Source organism: Solanum verrucosum, unplaced genomic scaffold (assembly GCF_900185275.1).
Source record: "Solanum verrucosum unplaced genomic scaffold, falcon-dt-bn FXZP01000230.1, whole genome shotgun sequence".
Taxonomy (NCBI): Eukaryota; Viridiplantae; Streptophyta; class Magnoliopsida; order Solanales; family Solanaceae; genus Solanum; species Solanum verrucosum.
In genome coordinates this window covers 655,778-673,794 of record NW_026019954.1, presented here as the reverse complement: position 1 = coordinate 673,794, position 18,017 = coordinate 655,778, and the positions used below count along the sequence as shown (strand labels likewise).

The 18,017-nt window shown below is 35.3% G+C and overlaps 2 protein-coding genes across 4 annotated transcripts in view; both read left to right on the top strand.

Annotated features, from left to right (window-relative positions):
- Nucleotides 1-18,017, top strand: part of LOC125814297 (protein CutA, chloroplastic) — a 154,945-nt gene that overhangs the window by 79,303 nt on the left and 57,625 nt on the right. The gene's annotated exons all lie outside the window — the stretch shown is intronic.
- On the top strand, nt 1,290-17,233 carry LOC125814262 (rho GTPase-activating protein REN1). Of its 3 annotated transcripts, none has more exons than XM_049493728.1 (22): nt 1,290-1,385; nt 1,475-1,540; nt 2,087-2,123; nt 3,372-3,448; nt 4,997-5,067; nt 5,170-5,248; nt 6,250-6,394; nt 6,846-6,965; nt 8,646-8,723; nt 9,228-9,283; nt 9,375-9,444; nt 10,131-10,215; nt 11,869-12,112; nt 12,434-12,640; nt 13,014-13,301; nt 13,541-13,590; nt 13,900-13,960; nt 14,088-14,171; nt 14,772-14,876; nt 14,953-15,122; nt 15,832-15,976; nt 16,471-17,233. In XM_049493728.1, exons 1-22 carry the CDS (start codon nt 1,353-1,355, stop codon nt 16,792-16,794), a joined length of 2,595 nt encoding a protein of 864 aa, XP_049349685.1. In that variant the 5' UTR covers nt 1,290-1,352; the 3' UTR covers nt 16,795-17,233. The 3 variants fall into 3 exon arrangements, with proteins under 3 accessions (XP_049349685.1, XP_049349686.1, XP_049349687.1); XM_049493729.1 differs by having other exon boundaries at nt 15,832-15,980; nt 16,475-17,233; XM_049493730.1 differs by lacking the exons at nt 1,290-1,385; nt 1,475-1,540; nt 2,087-2,123; nt 3,372-3,448 and having other exon boundaries at nt 5,024-5,063.

Here is an 18,017-nt window from a genome sequence, read left to right as displayed (position 1 = left end):
ACTATTAACCCAAGAAAGGGGCAAAACAAACTATAAAGTATTAGCCAAACAAGGGGCAAAACAAAGTAGAACTACAAGTCAACAATAACGAGTAGGTCTAGGAAGGATGGTGTGAGTGCAACTTTGAGACCGCTTCCGATAGATAAATCATATTAAAAAATTTAGTATGTAAAACAAATATTAAAGCCAAAGTAACAACATGAAATACTAAAATTGAAAAATAAAATAGTATGACAGTAAAAACAACAATATTTAGAAGGAAATTAGACAACGCTTGACTATCCACTAACCTTCTAATATTATCCTCGACCTCCATATCTTTCTATATATCCAGATCATTTTCCTCTATAAGCGATAAACATGTCATATTCTACCTAATCACCTCTTTCCCGTATACTCTTTATAACTAACATATACTAAAACAACTGTATATAATATATTATCTTCACATATCTGAACTACCTCAACCTCGTTACCCTCAAAACAACTTACAACTATTAACCAAACAAGGGTCAAAACAAAACCAAAAATAAAAACCATTATTTTCCCTCCAAAAGAATATGTGTAAAACATTAGAGAAATGTGAAAAAAGAAAAAAATGTACTCCTTTCGCGTCAATTTATGTGACACCTTTTGGATTACGAGATTCAAATAAATCTATTTTTGACTGTAAATTTTTCATACATCTTTTTGAATCGTCAATTATGGTGACTTATATAGTACATTTTACGTAGTTTATAAATACATAAATTTCAATTCTAAAAATTTGAAGATGTGTAAATTGTCGATCAAACTTAAATTGTTTGATTTTCAAAAAAATGAAAAATATCACTTAAATTGAGACAGACGGAGTAAGAAAATAGAGAGACATAAGGTCGACGTGTAAGAAAAAAGAAAAGGTCTTATGTCCCCCCCGCTCAATTTGAGGAATAACAGAGACACACACACAAAGTTGGCGTTGAGATGAACAAATTTGCCTCTTTCTCTCTCTAACCTCTCCTACACTAATTCCTTTGCTTGACTCTCGGTTTTCCGTTACCCAATCTTCTCCACTTTCCAACTTTACTCTCAATCAAAAAGGGAATTTTTTTTTACAACAAACAACATTTACTTGTCTCCTTTTCCAATGGGTTTTCTTTGAAAAGGTGACATTTTGCTTTGATCCCATATCTTTAAATTGCATATCTACCTCGTAATCATCGTTTTCTTGAACTTTTTTGAGGTACATTGTCGATGGGTCTGGTTTGATTGCTGATTCATTCATTCTTTTTCCCCAAATGCAGGAACTTTTTTTTATTTTGATTATTTTGTGTGGTTGATCAAGATTGACGAATGTTATTTGTAATTACATCATGACGACTAATCGCAGCGCTGATGCTTCTAAGGTTCTTGAAGTTTCATCTCATTGTTGTTCTGTATGTGTTTACTGTGATTGTCTCTTGTTTTTTTTTCATATTTTTTGTTTAATAATCAGGTTGAAGGGGTGAATCAACCTCCTCCACCACCTGGGGCTAATGATCAAGTTCGTGGTGGAAATAAGGTCAATTGGTTTATTGATGTTTAGCATTTTGATTCATTGTTCTTAATCTCTTGTCTAATGGTGCATAAATTAGTGAAGACCCTTTACCCCTTTTCCTTATTTTTCATAAAATGCTTGAAAAAAAATCATACTTAGATTTGATAAAAGTCACTTTTTTTTTTTGTATAATGGCATGTAGTAATAGCAATAAAGAATGGGATACAAACTGAGAACATGTATTTCATCTTGTGATTGGTCGACAAACTTTTGATAAATGACTGTGTCTATACTATTAGTTTTTTTTTGTGTGAGAGATGTCATGTTTTAGAGTGTAACCTGCTTGTCAAAAACAAAATTGATTCTTTACAATTTGGCTACTTAAGAGAGTGATCTGCTTCCTCAGGTTAAAAGTCCACTCTGTTCTGCAGTTTTACCTAAAACAATTTTCCATCTCCATGCATTTGATATTTGTCTAAATAGTTGAGTAAATTTAGAGATTGTGGATGATATGCATTCTAACGAAGATAATGATGGAGTTGACTGAAGATAAAAATTTGGTCTTGGCAGGTCTACAGAAGCGGTAACTTGTTTTTATCATCAAAAGGTTTGTCTTCTCTTCTATGCTATAATTTTTTGGATAGAGTTGCAAAGTGGAATGTGATTTCTCTTCTCTTGTTTTTATCTCCCACTTTCACACTTATGTTTCCTATTTCCAGTGTCATGTTTCTTCTTTTGAATCATAAGTTTTTTCTTTTTTGTAATTGCACTAAAATTCTATAACATCACATGTTTACTATATAGTTGTAAGAAGCATTTTGGCCCCAAAAGGTGGAGGATTTGTGGTTTAGGTCGCAGGTTCATGCCCCACACCATGCAAAGCGAAGCCCCGGTATTTAAGTGGAGAAGGATAGAGGGGCGGGCCCATTATCCACCCAATTTAGAAGACTGTGATTGGTCCAAAGGGCGGGTCACAGATGACTTTCTCGGTTATCAAAAAAAAAGTTGTAAGAAACATTTTGGTTTTTTGTCTTGGCGTCTAAATGAGGGGGTAGGAACTCGGTATTACAAGCTATAATTATAGGCCAGAAGATGGTATAATAACTGAAGGAATGTGTGTACTTTCTAGTGTTTTGTGTGGCACAGATCTGTTTATACCCATTAGAAAACTTAATATCATGTGTTCAGTAAGATCCCAAAAAGAAGAGAGGAAAGAAAAGGATCTGTGATAGTTCAGTTTCTATTATTCTTCCTTCTGAAGCACAAAAAGAATAAAAAAAGCAAATAAAACACCTTCCACAAACCAAATAGTTTCTGCTTTCAAACGACCACAACAGATTTGAAGTCAACTCTCCTACGAATAAGAATGATTATGTCATGTATTTGCAGCAAAGATAAATTGGGTTGCCATGCATGATCTTTGATTATAGTTATTTGTGAATATCTTTCATGTTACCATTTGATGTGCAGTTCTCTCAGCTCATTTTCCATTAGTTAGAAAAGATGTTTTTACTGTAATTTTATGCAGAACATATATTCTTTTGAGGAAAGTAACAACACTTTTTTCTGTTCTTTTTTATGGTCTGCTTTCTTGATCTCTCTTGACAAATATTTTTAGCTACTTTTGTGGTTCTATTTGCTTTTGTGTGCTGTCAGATATGCTTTATTGTCTTGTATTACATGTGTCCATTACTTATTTGCTAATTTCTAGTTAAAAAAGAACAGGAATCTGGAGTTTCAGGCGTATACTCAACATATTTCATATCTTTTTCAGAAAGCAAGAAGAAAAATAGAGATTTTTTACTTGTATAAAACTTGGGTTTTTGTTGATATTTGTGAAATCTATTGCATGTAGGAATTGGATGGACATCATGGAAGAAGAGGTGGTTCATTCTAACTCGTACCTCATTGGTCTTCTACAGAACTGATCCTGTAAGTTTGATGTTGTATACCGAAGCCATCATTCCTTACTACCTAGTAGAACTTAAGTTACTTACTCGCTTATTATGCAAGTATTTGCCAATTATCATATCATGGTTTATTGAATCCTGTAGTATATCTTCTTGGTTATTCTAACTTGTTAGAGTGATTCGTGATTTGGATATCACTCTACATGTATATTACATGGGAGAGTAGTATCTAAATGAACTCCAATGAGGTGCTTGCCATGTTGAAAGCTATCCAAAAAGCGTGAAAAAGAAAGGATGAATTATACACCGGTTAGCCCCCTTGCCAAATTTGTCATTTTGTAATGAAGACGGATCAAGTACTTATGGATGTAGCTAAAATTAACATCATCACTCTCGGGCTCTCCAACTACTTATGGATGTAAATTCGATTAACATCAGTACTCTCGGGTTACTGAAGACATGCCAGAAATGAATTACGGGTTTGACTAATCACGAATTAAGCCAGATCCCATTGCATGAACTAATGTGGTAGTAAACCTTTCATTCTTTTCTTTTTGAAATAGGCAAACCTTTCATTCTAATTTCGTGCTCTTTTAACCGCCGGGGATGGGGTTTCCCTTCACATAGTTTAGCCGTCAAAATTTCAAAGCAATGTTTGAACAATCTTATGTATATCCTTCATTTGACTTAACATGCTCAAATCAGATCCCCTCTTTTTCAATTTGTCAGGATTTGTTTCGTCCTTCCGAGATTTTTAGCATCCAGCTAGCATCTACAATTCATCTTCGACCTTGAAATTGCATTCTTGAACGACTCACTTTTTCCCTTTTGTGAATACTGATCACAGTTCTTGTTGGCAACATATAGCAAATGAATGACTTACTTATACTTTTGAGCATTTAAATACAAAGATGGTTTCGGAAAAAATGTTTTTGATAACAATGAGGTTAGGGATATCCCAAATGTAGAATTGAATATTTAGAAGTGCAGAAGCAAAAATAGAAAAGAATTTTAAAACTAGAAATAAAGATTTGGGAAATTGAAGGAACAATCCAAGAATTTCCTAGAACGCCATGTTCTAAAGCTTTGACAAGATCCAAGTAACAATATATAGATTTATGAGACTTGAGAAAACGAATCAGAATGATAGATTTGGATCTACCTTTTGAGTAACTTAGGACAGCAATTAGTATGTAGAAACTAGTTGCCTTTAACAAATACCTAAAAGCAATCAAAGATACAGCTGGAAGAAATTACCTTATACCTTGAACTATGACACTAGTAAAGGTTGTTGATAAATTCCCAAAGTGCATGTCATGAAGATTCAAAAGAACTTCCAAAATATTATTAATCTCAATGTAATGTGTTCCTAATGATTGAAAAAATACTCCTATTTATAGGAGAAAGCAACGTAGCCGCCATCCCTAATAAAACCATAAAAGAATAATCTAGAACGTAGGAAAATGAAATCCTAGCTTGGTGGCAAAGCTAGAAACGACCCTAATATTTGTGGCTGAACTAATGCCTATTTTTTCTCGATGAATTTATGTCCTTGACTGATTCTTTTCAGAATGCTACTCCTCTAAAGGGAAGTGAAGTGAATTTAACCCTGGGTGGTATTGATCTCAACAGTTCAGGCAGGTTGGCTTAGTATCTATGCTTAAGATAGTTCGTAGAGTGGCTTCCTTTTGACAAGTAACACCAAAATGGTGAATAATTCTATGTTTTTCCATGAATATTCAGTGTGGTTGTCAAAGAAGACAAGAAACTGTTGACTGTGCTATTTCCTGATGGTCGTGATGGGCGAGCTTTCACACTCAAGGTGCCATTATTTCTGATCGCTCTTTTGTTTTCTGTCTTAAACAGTTTTATCATTCTTCTGTTGCTTATTGTCATCCTTAAATTGAGTTTTCATTTTCCTATACAACTCATTATACAAAAGAAAATCATTCTCCTTACTGGTTTATGCTCAATTGTGTAACTTTAACCGTTTTAAAATCTAACGATGATTAACAATTCACAAATAAATCTGAAATATAGATACTATTTTGAGTACATTATAAGTTGAAAGCTTGAGTTTATTTGTTTCGTTGCCAATAATATATTCAAGCATACCTAGAATGTTACAAATTTATTAGTTTTCTTCATTTTATTTGAGAATTGTAAACATTCCCTCAAGTTACCCCAATTAATAATCACCTAATTAGTTGTTTCGAGCTCAAAGGCAGAGTGGTAACCAGCTTGCAAAGAAGCTTTTTAGTTACTCCCTCTATTCCAATTTATGCTATTAGAGTACGAGGGTCAAAACACTTAATTTTGACTTAGTATTGGTGTATAGATTCTACATTTAAAAAAAAAATAAAGTTAACATATTTGAGAACTACACGAAAAGTTCTACAAGTCAAAATAGCTGATTATTTAAAATATTTAAAGGAAGTTTGAGAAAACTGTAGTCGAAGAAAAAACTATTTGACTTCCCAAAGAGTAACACCTTCACATAAAATAGGGCGAAGGGAATACCAATTGCTTTTCACATTGTATGTCGAAGTTAGTGTCCTTATTGATTCTCATGTTTATACATGCATGTCCTTGGTAGCTCTCCATGCCTAAGGCATATATTTTATTTTTCTGTATCATGATAATAATGAATTAACGACTCTAAAAGTTCTTTTGGATGCCCATTGCTTTCTAAATGGGTTCACTCAACTTTCTTTTTGCTGTTTCAATTGTTGCATTGTATCATCATGATTATCCTTAGCATTCTAGGAATCTGTTTCTGTAAAGTATAAACCTTAATATAATCTAAGAGCTTTGATGTCATAGGCGGAAACATCAGAGGATTTGCTCGAGTGGAAAACTGCACTTGAGGAGGCTTTGGCAAATGCACCTAGTGCCGCCCTTGTAATGGGCCAAAATGGAATATTTAGGAATGATCAGGCCAATGCTGATGATGTTTCACTTGAGCAATGTAAGTTCTCACTAATCTGTTCTAAATGGCCAGCATCTGGTATGCATATTGCAGGTCGAGGAATAAAATGTGACTCTACTTACAACGAAACTTTACTAATTTTGATTAATAAGGAACTTCTTTTACGAATGCAAAATAGTCAAGCTGTTTCTGTTTTTCTATATGTATGTATAACTTTAATGAGTGTTAGGTATACATCTCTATTTCTGTGGTAAATATATGTCACAGTTTTTAAGTAGAGAAGTTGTTTTTAGAAAGCTTATGAGCTCTGTTCTCAGGAAGTCCGAAATCTGACTGGCCTACCAAATAACTCAGTTACTACAATGGCTTATGCATCATACTGGTCTTTATCTTGCTATTGCCGTTGCCTGATGTGTAATTGTCGTTTAACATTATATACTTTTCATGGATCTAATTTTCAACCTTTTTTAATTTCATTTTGCCTTCGTAGCTAATGATAGACAGCCTGTGAAGTCCATGGTAATTGGTCGGCCAGTTTTACTTGCTCTGGAAGATATTGATGGAACTCCATCTTTCTTGGAGAAAGCCCTGAGATTTGTAGAAGAGCATGGTAAGCTTCTTTTACTGTGTCAAATAACTATGGGATGGCTGCTTCTGTAATATGTTACTTTCTTATGCATCCAGCTTCAAATTCCAAATACTTCTTTCATCTGTAAAGGATCAGTTCTCAGTGGGGCTTATTCCCAAGTGCATATTCTTGCTTAAAGAATGAGGAGATCCAGTATCCATTTTCATCAAATCAGATGCATTGTTTGTTTTCAGTATCTAATTTTGCCACATGGGTATGTTTGAGATTGTTCAGTTAGACGATTCATAGTTGTTATACTCTATAGGAAATGAAAGACCAATGTAGGTGGACCCCAGCTGCACATTCCCATTCACTGCAGAAGTCTATTTTTCTATGAGATTTGCCTATTGTCCCATTGCTTTGTTTTGAGCCAAGGTTCTATCGGAAACGGTCTCTCTACTCCCCAATGGTGGGGGTAAGGTCTGCGTATATCCTAATCTCCCCAAACTAACACCTGTGGGATTACTCTGTGCATGTTGTTGTTGTTGTTATTTATATATTGTCCCATGTTACTAGGTGGTTGTGATATCTGTATCGATTACGCCTGTAGGTTACTTTTCAAACTGATTCTAGGCTTCAATATTGATATAAAATGTCAAAACTTAAAATTAATATTCCCTCTTTCTTGAAGTTTCAATTTCTAAGAGTCGAAGAATGGAATCTTGGACTGAGATTTTCGAAGAGGTAGTAGTTTTCATCCACTGCCAACTGGTAAGTTGGAGGTTCGAGTCGTGTGGAGGATAAGTTGGAGGTTTGAGTCGTTTGGAGGGTAAGTAGGAACATGATTTATTCTCCTCGAGGGTGTGGAAATACAAAAAAGAAGGAAAAGGGTTGGAAAAGTTTGTAACTTGTATACTTTTTGTGTTATATCTGAAGTGCTGTTCAGATTTTGGTTAGGGAGAAATAGTTTCAGAGTTGGGTTTTGGAAAAATATGTGTCTGGATTTGATTCTGGTTAGCAGTTTTATCGATTAAATCATTAAAAGCCTAAAGTATTAGGTTAGAACCAACTAAAAGTTTCTTTCTGCTACTAAATGCTTTCAGCACTAAAGGGGGGCCAAAATGCAGTTTGTAAAATGGAAAAACTGTTTCGAATTGGGCTGTTTCTGAAAAATTCTTTTGGTTTCCAAAGCCAATTTCAGTAAGAGAATTTTTCTATGTCCAATTTAAGGCTGAGAACCAGTCAAGTTGCGTAAATAGAAGTCTGAGAATCAGTCAAGTTGAGTCTGTAGAAGTAAAATGGACCAAATATTGGGATAGAAGAGATTTATAGTCAAATTGTTTTTTTACGGTTTTAATATGAACACCATGTTTCCCTATTCTTCTTATATAAAAAAAATGAACATCATTTACTTGTAAGGACAGTGCTTCTTCCTACTGTACTTCTTCTTTTGCTTTGATGTGATTTCAAGTGGTCTTTGATAATAAATAAGTTTAGCTAGAAGATAAATGGTCTACAAACTACTCTCTACTTTCATGCTCTAATTGATTTTTAAAAAGTATGCTTTTGGAGAACTTCTACTTATCTCTAACCTTCTTTCAATTGATACTTCTCATTTTTTGTCAAAGAAAATTAATACTTCTCATTTTGTGGACTGTTCATTTATTTATTTATGTCTTGCATTCTCATCGAATGGTACTGATCTTATACAATTTCTTCCAGGGATTAGAACTGAAGGCATCCTGCGGCAAGCAGCAGATGTTGATGATGTTGAACAACGAATACGGGAATATGAACAGGGTCTGTTACCTTTAAATTGAAAGGATTTCATTTTTGTTATTGTTTACTAGGTGTTGATACCCCAAGTATCTGCTGAAAAAGTTTACATTTTGCCACTGGTGACTAGACTTCATTACTCTTCAAAAGTTGCAATAATAAGCTTACTCCTTTCTCTCTCTATATATAATAAGCTTACTCCTAGTGGTGCACAACAATGTTGTTAAGTCTCATAGTGAGCTTTATAGAGCTGTAGATTTGGCTGAGTTGCTTTTTCTATGTGTGTTTAAGTGGTTTCCTCTTTTCAGATGCAACTGAATTATGATAGATGAGATGCAATTCTCAAATGACATCAGATTGTTATTAGCTAAGTAAATAATATGTTTTGATATAATGGCTGTGAAAGATCATTTACCTGTCAAAAATCTTTTACTTCTTTTCCTCATTTGAGGGGAACCTTGTACAAGTGTCTCTTGTGTAGTTCACTTGCCTTACAATAAGTAACAAATTTTTGTTCTCTTAATCCAGGTAAAACTGACTTTTGTACAGATGAGGATGCACATATTATTGCTGATTGTGTGAAGGTATATTCTTCAAAACAGAAGTATAGGGTTTATATAAGATTGTTTGTATGAAATTACTTTCGGAACTTGCTATTCATCTTTATTTCTGCAGTATATTCTGCGGGAGTTGCCATCATCTCCAGTTCCTGCATCTTGCTGCAATGCCCTTTTGGAAGCATTTAGTAAGTTTATTGTCTTATGTTGGGTCCTTTTAGATTGCCTCTTTTCCTTACATGATTTAAGCTAGTTCTTATAGAAGAAAGAAGGATACGTTTAGTATCACTACTCCAGGATTTGTAGAGTTGTATAGATATACTTTATTCATTCAATAGCATAACATGCATGGTCCATTTCTCTTGATGAAATATTTGCTAGAGCCCCTCCCCTTTGACAGTAATAACCACTCACCACGAGATTCTCAACTCTTTTCTGTGATTCACGAGTCCTGTGATCCATGTCTTTACTGCCACCCTTCCATACGAAGCAGCTATCTATTAGATTTATGTACTAAAGCGAATTCCTAGTCATGCTTATCCAATTTCTTTTCAACAGGCACAAAATGAAATATACATATTTATGCATAGAGTTTGTTTGACACCTATGACTTCATGAAAGCTGCTTGTCAATTTGGTCTTAAACTTTATTGTGAGTCAGGGTGAAGCAGATAGAAAAAATGGTTGGAAAACTATGATCATATAAGTTTTATCCTAGCATGAATGTTGGCCAACAAGAATCTTGGACTACCTGAAGTGTTTCTGTGGCTTTCATCACAAGATAGGATATTTATACATTTCCGTCAAAGATAAAAGTTGGAAGATTTGTCAGCTTGTAAGTATATCTGTTAAAATACTTTTGTAATTGCTGATAGGAACTGAGCGAGGCATTAGAGTCAATGCTATGCATACAGCTATATTGGAGACATTTCCAGAACCAAACCGTCGTTTGCTGCAGAGGTTTGTGATTCTTACTGTTCATGTTATTTTGATTTTGTCTGTGACACAGTTCGCTGGATCCAGTGTACTCATTTAAATCAATTTGGTATTATCAGTATCCTTCCCTGGACCCTGCATAGATGTGAAGATGTTTTGTGCACTACCCCCCCTTTTTTTTTTTGGGTATTATCAGTATGGTGCTTTTTGGTCTGAACATTTCATTTTCTAGCAGATGATTTCAGTTAGTTCTATGTATGTGTTTGTGCATAACAACACAAACACACATGTTGAGATATCTTTGCATCTATTCATGCTGTCAGATTTGCTAAATCTTTTCTGTTTTGGAGGTTTTGAATAATTGACTGAGTGTTGGCTAGAAGATTGCCAATTGTGTATTGCATTTCCAAATATAATAAAAGGACCTCTTGATATTTTTGCTTATGTGCTTTGATGTATCTTTTCTTTGTTTTTTTTTTTGGACAGAAGTTTTTTCATATTTCACTTGGTTAATTTTTACAATTCTTGGTACGAAATGTCCTAAGTGGTAACTCTTACATTTGGTGCAAAACCTGCTGGTTAAGTTCTCACAAAGGGAGAAGCTTCTCTTCTCTAAAATCAACAGTAAACAAGATAATTTGCAACAGTTCTCGCAATGACATCTGATCATATTGAGTAACGAATCCTAGTTTATGTTGCATAAAAAAGTAAAGCGGATTAAATTGGATTCAGCTAGATCATATAGGAGGCGTCATCTTGACCAGCCTTATCTCTGGAAGGTGATTTCCATCAAATTAGTATGGAAGAATCTGCCACTTGGTGTCAAAAGATGGTACAAGGATAGATTTTTGTTTCCAGAAATGTGCTTGGTGGAGAAGATTTCGGAGTTGGATCCATCGATATCATCATGGAGTGAGTTATCCAAACATTGAGGATTACTGCTTGTGTGAAGGTCTCATATTAGGAGATGTTTTGATTTCCACTAGTTTCCGTCCAAAGTTAAAGCCAATCATGTTCAGAAAGGGAAATAGATGAATTGCAGTCTTTCTGATGTTAGGTCAATGGGCATTTAGTAGTATATGAGTTTTAGCCGATATGTCTGGACTTCAACTGTCATCGGAGATGGTTGTTGTTACAAAATTTTGATCTTGAAGGAAAAGGATTCTGACTAGTATCAAATCCAGACTACATCAACAACTCAAATGAATTGAATTCTAAAGGTGACGTGATATCCGAAAAAGTATTGGAAAAAAGAGGGAGGCATACATGTTATCAGTGGTTAGAAAATGATTCTGAAAATTGGAGGTGGCGACAATGTACCACTATTTCCTTTGTGAACAAGAGGATGGAGTTCTTCTCACAGATTCCAGTTCAGACTCTACTAATGAGGAGATAGGACATAGGGAGTTCTTTGATGCAAAATTGTTGACAGAGATTTAAATTACTGTATTGTGGGTGAACTAGCTGCATTTAAATGCCTATAGACCAAATAAAATTTTGTCAGTTCAAGTAAAAAATTGAATAAGCTAGTATTTTCTCTTTTAGTAAGGTTGCTTAATCACTGCAGTGACTTTTTCCCCTTATGCTTATAGAAGCTCTAAAATTTGACTTAGCTTCTTCTGGGCTGCTGAACAATTTTTTAGTTCTCATGTGATGCTTTCTTCTGATGTCCATCAGGATTCTTATGATGATGCAAACTGTGGTTTCCAATAAAACTCAAAATAGAATGAGCACGTCAGCAGTGGCAGCTTGCATGGCACCTTTGCTTCTTCGTCCACTTCTAGCTGGAGACTGTGAGCTAGGAAATGACTTTGCTATGAGTGGTGATAGCTCTGTTCAACTTCTGCAGGCAGCTGCTGCAGCTAACCATGCTCAAGCCATTGTCATCACATTGCTAGAGGAGTATGATAAATTATTTGGGGTATAGTTTATGTCATCTTCAGTTCTGTATTTCCCTAGTTGCTTCTGCACCTGAATTATACATTAAGCCATCATCATCACATTGTTAGAGGAGTATGATAAAATTGTTCGGGGTATGGTCTACCTCATCATCCTCAGTTCTGTACTTCCCTAGTTGCTTCTGCCCCTGACGTTATGTTAAGGGGTAACATTTTTGGTTCATCTGGAACCTCAGAGTGCTGGGATATATTTCTATTTTTCTGAGATAGTGAGAAGACAATGAAATCTTCTATGTAGCCCTCCAATTCTTTCCTCTTTAAGTAAATGTTTATAATCTTTGCAGGAAGGCTCTGTATCGCCTGAATTATACTCTGACTCAGATGGTAGTGGAACCGAGAGTGGAGAAGAATTTACTGATGATGATTACAGCTATGATGAAGAAGATGAAGATGATGATGCGGAAGAGGGCTCTCACGCTGATATTGATGATTCTGATCATGATTCCTGTACAACAACCCATGAAGTTGGCGAAAGTGAAGATAGTAATAAGGTTCTTTCTTCATTGTCTTCACTGTTCTATTCTCATCCGTCTTCTTTTGTCAAGCACTGTGTTGCATGATGCTGGATTTTTCTAGTCCCTCTTTCCTACTTTACCCTTTCACTCAGGTGCAGCAGTATATTTAGCTTCTACAGTGATCATTGAAACTTGTGCTTGTTAAGATATTACTCGCCGTTTCAATTTGTTTGCCCTACTTTCCTTTTTAGTCCGTTTCATAAAGAATACATTTTCCTTTTTTGGCATCTCTTTAATTCTAATTTTCCACATGGCATGTTTAAGACCACAAGCTTAAAGGACATTTTAGTATATTCCATTCATTCCTGGCCTAAGCTGGAGCTCACATATATCACGACTAATTATGCAGAGCTCTCAAGTTTCTAAAACTAGTTTAAAGACTACTGAAGTGGACGTCTTCAAAACTACTGGAAGCTCACCGAGAAGTCTACCTCAAACTTCTGTTCAGAATGATGTCAATAAAGGGGGTGAGAGTGTTCCGCCTCCAAGTTGTGAAAATTCGAGAGCACAAGGAAATGAATCTGTTGAACAAGTAGGACCTGGACAGATTGAAACATCTAATTCTCAAAAGTCAACAAATATGTTAAATGGACCTCTACGCAGTGTTCGACGACCTGCTATCTGGGGGCGTACTCCTGTGAGTACTATTGTATACCTTTGGCTGACAATTAGCTCAGACTGTGACTAGCTTTCTTATTTGCCACTGTGTTTTGCGTTGGCCATATCATTGCCCATACACGTTTGTTGCTTAATTTAGCACTATTTAAACCAATCAAACTTGGACATCCTTGTTTGGACTTTTTACTTCTTTTATGACTAGAATATTGGCATATTTTCTGACATCTCATTTCTTGGTTTTTCATTTTTTGAGTTTAGGCCAAGAAGAACCTCTCCATGGAATCAATTGAAATCCCCTTTGATGAAGAGTAAGTGATGCATCTATCAAGAGTTAAAATTCCTTATAATGATGGCCAACCAAGATATTCAAGAGAAAGCACAACTACTAAATGAAAACAGTGGTAGAACAATTATGTTGCATGTATATATATATCCTTACTACATAGAGGAAGAGAACTCAAATATCAAATATGATCATGCAAACAGCACTTGCACTCTGACCTATGATTCCTAAACCCAAGCACATTTGATCCTGCCTAAAAAAGTGTCTACTGTTCTAAATTATTTTAGATGGATTTTACCATTCTGGTAACTGTTGTGTTTGAACTTGTTTTTAGAGATGAAATCCAGAGGCTTGAGGCCATTAAAGCTGACTTGCAAACTAGGATTCAAGAGGAGGTACATGTTATAAGATCCTTTTACTTGAGAAGTCTTATCAGTTTTCACTTCTGAATTACCTTTTCCCTAATTTTATGTTTACCTTTCTATATTTGGTCTTTGTGCTGCACGTATCTCTTCATTATAGGCCAAAGGTAATGCCCTTTTGCAAGAAAGTTTGGAGAAGCGAAAAGATGCTTTGCATGTGCGTCGTCTGGCACTTGAAAAAGATGTATGTGGTTTACTCCTTTTCTTTTCCTCTTATTGTTTTTCATTGGGTGCACATTGAACTTTTTACTTCTCATTCCTTCTTAAAGCCTCTTGATCTTCCGCGCATTTGAGCTGATTCTCTCTTTGCTTCTTAACTTTTTTTAGTTTACGGTTATGCTGGACTACAGTATGTGTTCTCTTATTTGCTGGTGCCATTGCTAAACCCTTCAAGGAAAAAATATATCCTTAATATTTATAGTAAACTGTTTACTCACTTGGTGGAGGAGTTACAATATTTCCTTGCTACAAGTATGGATTATTGAAAAACTCACAAGGGTGTGGGCTAACAGTTAATTCAATAATTCAAAAACACCTATTACAGTAAAGAGTGGTTGTTTGTCCTCAAAACATCTCCACACGATGCACTGTGGAGTAGATCCACAAAAGCACTTCGCTTTCTTGTTGACTGGAATCATAAACCAAACATGTAAAACTCAGCGGTTGATATAGACTTGTTTGTTCTTTTTCTTTATATATTCCAACTGTCCTTAGAACATAGAAGCTTAATTATTCCCATCTCCAATTTTATAAATGAATGCAATGAAATTGTTGGTGTGACCAGGTAACAAGGCTTCAGGAACAACTACAGAGGGAGAGGGAATTAAGGATACTTCTGGAAGCTGGACTTGAAGGCAAATTACCTGCCTCTTCCAGTATAGATGGGATGGTCAGTTTTCTTTCAACTTTGCCTATTTATGGTGTGGCTTGCTTATGCTAGAACTATAATTTTCTTTATGGTATAGATGAAGAATGAACTTCAGGAGATTGCTCAGGCAGAGGCAGATGTCAACAATCTGAAACAGAGGGCTGATGATCTTGGATTGCATCTTAGTAAACAACGCGAACAAAATTCCAAACTTCGTGCCGACTCGGGCAATCAACCACAGGAAAGTCTAAATAATCAGGGAAAAAGGTAATTATTGTGTTGCTTCTTCCTGTTTATGTTGTATGGCCATGGTACAATACTTTCCATCAAGAAGACCTGGCAGATGATTCCCGCATGCATTTTTCGGTGTATTTGGAAGGAAAGGAATCTCAGATGTTTTGATGGCATCTCAACTCCTAGCAGTAGTTTGAAGTCTTTTTGTCTTTTTAACTTATTTTGTTGGAGCAATCTATCCCCTGTAAATGATATAATTTCCCTTATAGATTTTATCAGCTCCCTCACTATGGTTTAGAAACCATTTTTTGCTTTCTGGTTAGCTCCCAGTTTTAGAAAAGGAGTTTTTGTTCTCACGAGCTAACCAGGACTCTCTTATGTAACTATCGGCATCCACTTGATGCCCTGCTAATATAACATCTTCATCAAAAAAAAATGTACATGGTACAATACTGCTTCAGTTCAAGTTATAGATTGTTATCACTACCACACTATTCATATCAATGAAAAGATAAGGAAAGAAAATGAATGATTTTGATATGCTGTTTCCCTCTTGTCTAAGTTAAAATTCAAGGATGCTCTTGTTTCTACACTGCTGCTTGTGTAGGAGACTTAAGTCGATAAGTTGAAGTTTCGTGGAGTTTTGATGCTTCTAATACAATGAGCCACTTTGCCATTGTTATTCTATTGGAATCTTGTCTAGTTTTGTCTCTTATCCTTCACCGTCTCGATCTTGGTGCAGCAAGGATAAACATAAGGATATGGAAACTAGTAAGTATGAAGCTAGTAAGCAGGCAGATTCATCACAAAGCGCCAACTCTTCTGTGGAAGTGGAGATGAGCAAGGCTGCTTCAGCCAGTATTAGAAAATCTACTTCTAGGAATGAGGCAAGTTTTATGGTTTATCTGGAAGTTTAAGCTTCTATTCCTTTTTCCTGTGGGCATAAAAAACAAAAGCTGAGTCTCAACTTTCAAGTTGAGGCAAATTATTGAAATTTTCGTAGTTTAAGATGGTTTTGGTGAGAAATATGAACTAAAGCTTGCCTATGCTTTTCTACTCTCTTCTTCATATCAGCTCACGCATTCTACTTGTTTATGCTGCCTTGCTCAGACACTTTAAGATCATTGAACATGTTTTGTTTGGCTGAGAGGGAGTTGAAAAGGATTCTTTCTAGAGGGATTCACCGACTAATTGTGCATTTGACAAAAGATCTTTTAGCACATAACATCAGTATCTGGCATAAATCATGTATACCAATTGTATCGAGGCTGTTCAATCCTATATTCTTTTGCCTTCTTTTTTTTTTTAAAAAAAAGAGCTTATAAGATCCTATATATATCTTTAGGGTCTACGAAATGTAATAGACATCTTTGATTGACAGGGAGCTAATACTACAACATCAGCATTATCAAAGCTGACAAACAGGCTCAACTTCTTGAAAGAACGTCGTACCCAAATTGCAAGTGAACTCCAACACCTAGACAAAAACCAGTCTGATCAGCCTGTCAAAAACAACGGAAAGGTTCAAGCATCTCGAAGTCAAACATCAGAAAAGAATAGACTGGATGATGGTCAATCACTTCAGCATCCAGATCAAGGAACAAAAAAGGAAGTCCATCCAAATTTGGACAAAGTAAAATCAGATAGCCTCCCAAATACAGAGAAAGGTCAAGCTGTAGTCCCTCCAAGTACAAACTCTAGATGATGCCTAGTCACTTTTTGACTTCCCTAGTTTGTTGTATGTCACACAACTTTCAGATACGCGTTAGACTGAGAGTGGAAGATGGTGAACATGCTTGTCGTATAGGACCTTGATTGGTGCCTCGAGAATTGGTTGCTGATGCCAATCTTGGCTAGCTGAAATTCCATGGTGCCCGATACATACAGGTCCTCTATCCTATGAGGAGATGTTGAGTGGCTGTGAAGCGCTACTGAGCTGAAGTTCTTCATTGTGATTGTCTGGAAATGAAATCAATCCTTTTGTATAGGTTTGTGGTAAGTAGAAATCTAATCATCTGATTTAGCAGATTAAAGCTATCAGATAGTTTGCTGATTAAACTAAGATAAGAAAATTTTGGTGCCATTCAATTGTATAAAATGTTGGATAAGTTTTTCATTAGGACATGTTTAATTAAGTAACCCTAATATTACTTCACTCTCTGTTGCTGCTATCAATTTATTCTTGACTATACAACAACATACCCAGTGTAGTCCCACAAGCGAGGTCTAGGGAGGGTACAGTGTATGAAGACATGTATCCTTACCTATATGCCCTTTTTAATATCCCACTAACCAGCCATATACTTTCTAGTTCAGAACAAAGAAGCAAAATCCCCAAAACTCCCAAAGCTACGTAAAATAAGTCAATCTAAACATCCTTGGTCAACGCTCAAAAAAGGCGGTGTGTACTCTACTTCTATATCATCATCTTCTTAATATATATATCAATGAGGATTTGCATTTTGCAACCAAGTATGCTTTCTCAAATCGTATAAGTTTTATCTCCTTATCCTAACAGGAATACGAATTGAAGTTCGAACTACACATTTCAAATTAACAATCCTGATGTTTGAACTGTGGAATTAGACTAAAGGATTAGTCACCAAATCATAATAAAAAAACTGCATTAAATTGACCAATATTATTTTTGCTTCTTTCTTATTCTCTTTTTTCTTTATTCTTATTTAATGGTATGAAGTTGGAACCACAACAATTGAACTTTGGAATAGAAATCTAAGGTATAATTAAATCATATGACATATTTTACGAGAATGCACGTAAAAAGAAACTCAAGATTCAAACCAAAAGTATCTGACAAGAATACTTAATCATGCGATTAAATGCTCAATTGAAACAAGTCATAATTCAAGTGTATAAATAAAATTACTCGAAAGTTTAAAGTAATGTCCATGTAAGCCAAAGTATTAG